This window comes from Otolemur garnettii, unplaced genomic scaffold (genome assembly GCF_000181295.1).
Source record: "Otolemur garnettii isolate 467f Iridium unplaced genomic scaffold, OtoGar3 scaffold00041, whole genome shotgun sequence".
In the NCBI taxonomy this organism is placed as follows: Eukaryota; Metazoa; Chordata; class Mammalia; order Primates; family Galagidae; genus Otolemur; species Otolemur garnettii.
This window is the reverse complement of record NW_003852436.1, coordinates 14,055,256-14,058,940: the sequence shown is the minus strand read 5'-3', so window position 1 is coordinate 14,058,940 and position 3,685 is coordinate 14,055,256. Positions and strand designations below refer to the sequence as shown.

Sequence of the window (3,685 nt, the reverse complement as noted above, 5' to 3'; positions counted from 1 at the left end):
CAGCAGGGTTGTCTGCTAAAACTGCCCTTCTACATTTAGGCCTTTAGAGCCCAGGCCTAAAATGCCCCCCTCCCCTCAAAGGAAGAGAGGCTGCCCAATGGGAGAACGGGAGGTACTGGCAAAGATGGCAACGATCCTACAAAAACCAGGATGCCTGGGAGCAGTGGCACTGGGAGGGCCACCTGACGGGTGTATTTTCACAGCTCTGCCCTTCTGGTGACTCTGCTATTGGAAATACTATTTTTTTAAGAGTTTATAAAAATATAGAATTTTGTCTTTTACATTTTTTCCAAATAAATATGTGTGTGGGTAATGTACATATAAACGAGATTTTTCAGTGATAATATTTGCATTGTTTTTATTTCTTGAGTTAATATTTCTCCATCTTCAGGTTGGCAATCTTGTTTGCAGTTCTTGGTGTGCTCTTGGCCAAAAAGTTAGCAGACACGTTAAAGTAAGGCAAGCACAGGCGAAGGTTATTAGGTAAATTAAGATACATTTGCCACAGACAACAAACAGAATAGATCCCCTGTCATAACAGGAGGGCCGGCAATTATGGGTTGGCATACTGTTTTATATCTCTTAGGCTGAGCCCTCCACCATGATGGATATTCAGGAGTTACATAACCTGGGCCTTACTGTGTATTTGGGTCTCCCATGAGTCTCTCTGAAAGCCTGTGCTGAGGGATGGGGTTGAACTGCAATGTAGATTTAGGCCAATGACATGATAATTAGCCTTAGGTCGTTCTAGGTCACCTTCCAGCCCCTATTCAGACTGTGCTGCTTGGCCCACTGGCTAGGGAATCCTCTGTATTCTTTTGCCCTTGGCAAAGTTCTGACTGGCAGATTGGTAGGGCGTTCTCTCCTTCCCCAGGTGTGGCAACTGCTTGGGTGCTCACCTTTGTCCCCAGGAGGCCTGAGATGGCTCACTGTCCACCTAACACATCCTTGAAGAATTTTATTATAAGGTAATAGACTTTTATGCTTAGTGCATTGATCATTTCATTAGACTTTTCTACAATTAAAATATGTGTACAAACTGAAATTTAAGATTTTTTTAAAATTTCTGATGAACATAAGGATTTAAGTTTTGAAAATTATTTTAAACTGGTATTGTTGTGATTGTAAGACTTAAATCATAAAGGTATATCCCAAACTTTGACAAATAACTAAACATGAAAAGTAAAATTGTATTGAAAATGCATCTTTAAATGAGATTGAAGGGGTCTTTTTTCCCCGATTAGTTTATGAACCTAGGAATGCAGATTCCTTTTTGCTAAAACAAGGCAAGTTGCCTCACTGAGGCCATTGCTGTTTTTCTGTTAGAGATGTAAGCTGTGAGGATTCTTGTTCATTTTTTTTAAGTTGGAGAATTATTGTTACTGCAGAAATAAATTTAGTATTTGTACTCCTTCTTAGTTATAAGCCAAAAAATTAACTAATAGTTTTTATTTTTATTTATCACTTAAAACCTTGAATAAGCCCCACAATTGAATTGATAGAAAAGCCCCTCTTCAACTGCAAAAGAATGTTTCCCCTGGCATTGATGTCAGTCACTGTTTCAACATTGAACACCAAAGTTGGGAATGACCCCTTTATTTGACCCCTCATCTATGTGAGTGGGAGGGGAGCCTTTCTTTTCTAATGTACGAGAAGAGTGATTATAAAAGGTGGATGTGGGAAAGATAAATCCCATGATCTCAGGTGAGTTCTTAGGCAGAACAGTTTAAGGAATAAGGTTATTTGAACTTCAAAAAGTTACCATAAAACTACCTGTTCCCAGGTGAACTCCTTGGAAGACTTCACATAACCCCAGCTGTACTCAGACCTCATTTCAAAGATGTCTAAATACCCTTCACTCATTCTCCTTAGCCAGATCATGAATCTTCCTTCCTAACTCCTTTTTCTCCCTTCCTATTTTTGGAATGTGTCTACTTTCTGTGTACACATGTTCTTTCAGAAACCTCTTGTTGCTCAAGTAGGTGACTATGACAGACTCCTAACCTTCCCATTTTCTGATCAAGCTTTGACATTGCTGCTGCAGTACTCTTCCTAAAACAGAAATTTGATTCATGACATTTTCCTGTCTAAAACCCGTTAGTGGCTCCGCCATCAATTTCAAGAGAAAGTGTAGAACCTCCAGCAGTGCACACAGACCCCTTCATGATTTGACCCTGGCTTGCTTCAAATGCATGCCCTCCTTCTGCCACCACTGCAGACCCCTCCCCTCTCTACCACAACACAACGCCGGGGAACACTGTGCACTAAGACATTAGCAGCCTGTTTGTTTCTTATACTCTGGGGGTCTTCACACAGGGCCTTCCCTCTGAATGGAACACTCTCTCCTCCTGGGTGTCGCTTTTCCTCATAGGCATTTCCTGCCCCCCGATGCAGGGCTGTGCTGCTTACCTCTAGCTTCCCCACACTCTGCATGGCCTTCACCCTGTCCCTTCATGTCCGAGTACTGACCGGCCCTTCCTTCTAAGTTGTACACTCTTGGAACCCAGAGCTCATCTTCCTCTGCTCATATGTTCAATACTGAGAACATACTTAGCACATAGTAGGTGCTGGGAGAATGTTTACTAAGTGAATGAATCACTTTATCAACAAATACCACAGAAAAGTAGGCGTGGCTGATCATCCCTACTCTGGGGACAGATTAACTACACCTTCTAAATACACATGCGAGACTTCTTTCCTCGCCCTCAACACTGTCTATTGCTGCTGTTTTCTCTGAATGCTGTTCCACTCCATCCCCGTGGGCCTCTGGCCTTGGATTCTAATAAATTCCCACAGTACCTGGCCTGGTACTTTCATGTGCTTATCAAGAATACAGCTGGCAAGCCTTTTAACCAGACTTTTCCTCATTATTTTTCAGTGTTACTTTAAAATATCTTTGAAAACTTTTCATTTCTGGGTTCAGTTTTCATTTTTATTCCACTTGGTACCATGGAAGATAGTAAAGGGCAGATGATTTCAAAAGATACAGAGATGAATAAAACATTGTCATTGCTTATGTTACAGAAGAAATAGGTACATGTCCAACCAAATCTCCAAAGCATTCTGATTCATGCACAAAGTGCCATGGAGATGTGGCTTCCTCCAGTGGCATAATGGGCGTGCAAATCTTTAGGGAGTGACGATGAGAAATGACTGCAACCACTCTGTTAATTTTTGATTGATAATCTATTATTCTAATCTGTCTTTTCTAATGTACAATAAGAGCGCACATTATTTTATTTCACATAAAACATACGTTTTAATCCACTTCAGAGGAAAAATATAAACATAGGAAAAGTTGTAGACACACACAAAAACATCATACAGCTGCAAATCAGTAAAAGCAAGAGTACTAATAAGGGGGGCGGCACCTGTGGCTCAAAAGGATAGGGCGCCAGCCCCATATGCCAGAGGTGGTGGGTTCAAGCCCAGCCTCGGCCCAAAACTGCAAAAAATAAATAAAATAAATAAAAATTTAAAAAAGGGTACTAATAATGGATTGATTTAATATTGCATTATGTTAGTCTGTCCATGCCCTCAATAGAATGGAAGTTTCACGAGGACAGAACATTTATTGTGTTCATTGTTATGTCCCCAGTACTTAGGAGAGTGGTCATTACTCAGGAAATACATGTTTTTTAATAAACGAATATTTGAATACATTTAGTGCTAGCCAAGGGGTGCT

The 3,685-nt window shown here is 40.7% G+C and overlaps 1 protein-coding gene across 1 annotated transcript in view; it reads left to right on the top strand.

Annotated features, from left to right (window-relative positions):
* The window catches only part of DCHS2 (dachsous cadherin-related 2), a 239,355-nt gene that overhangs the window by 189,369 nt on the left and 46,301 nt on the right, over positions 1-3,685 (top strand). The window contains exon 14 of the mRNA XM_023513453.1: positions 875-968. Coding sequence (XP_023369221.1) covers positions 875-968 — 94 coding nt within the window. The remainder of the gene's footprint in view (positions 1-874; positions 969-3,685) is intronic.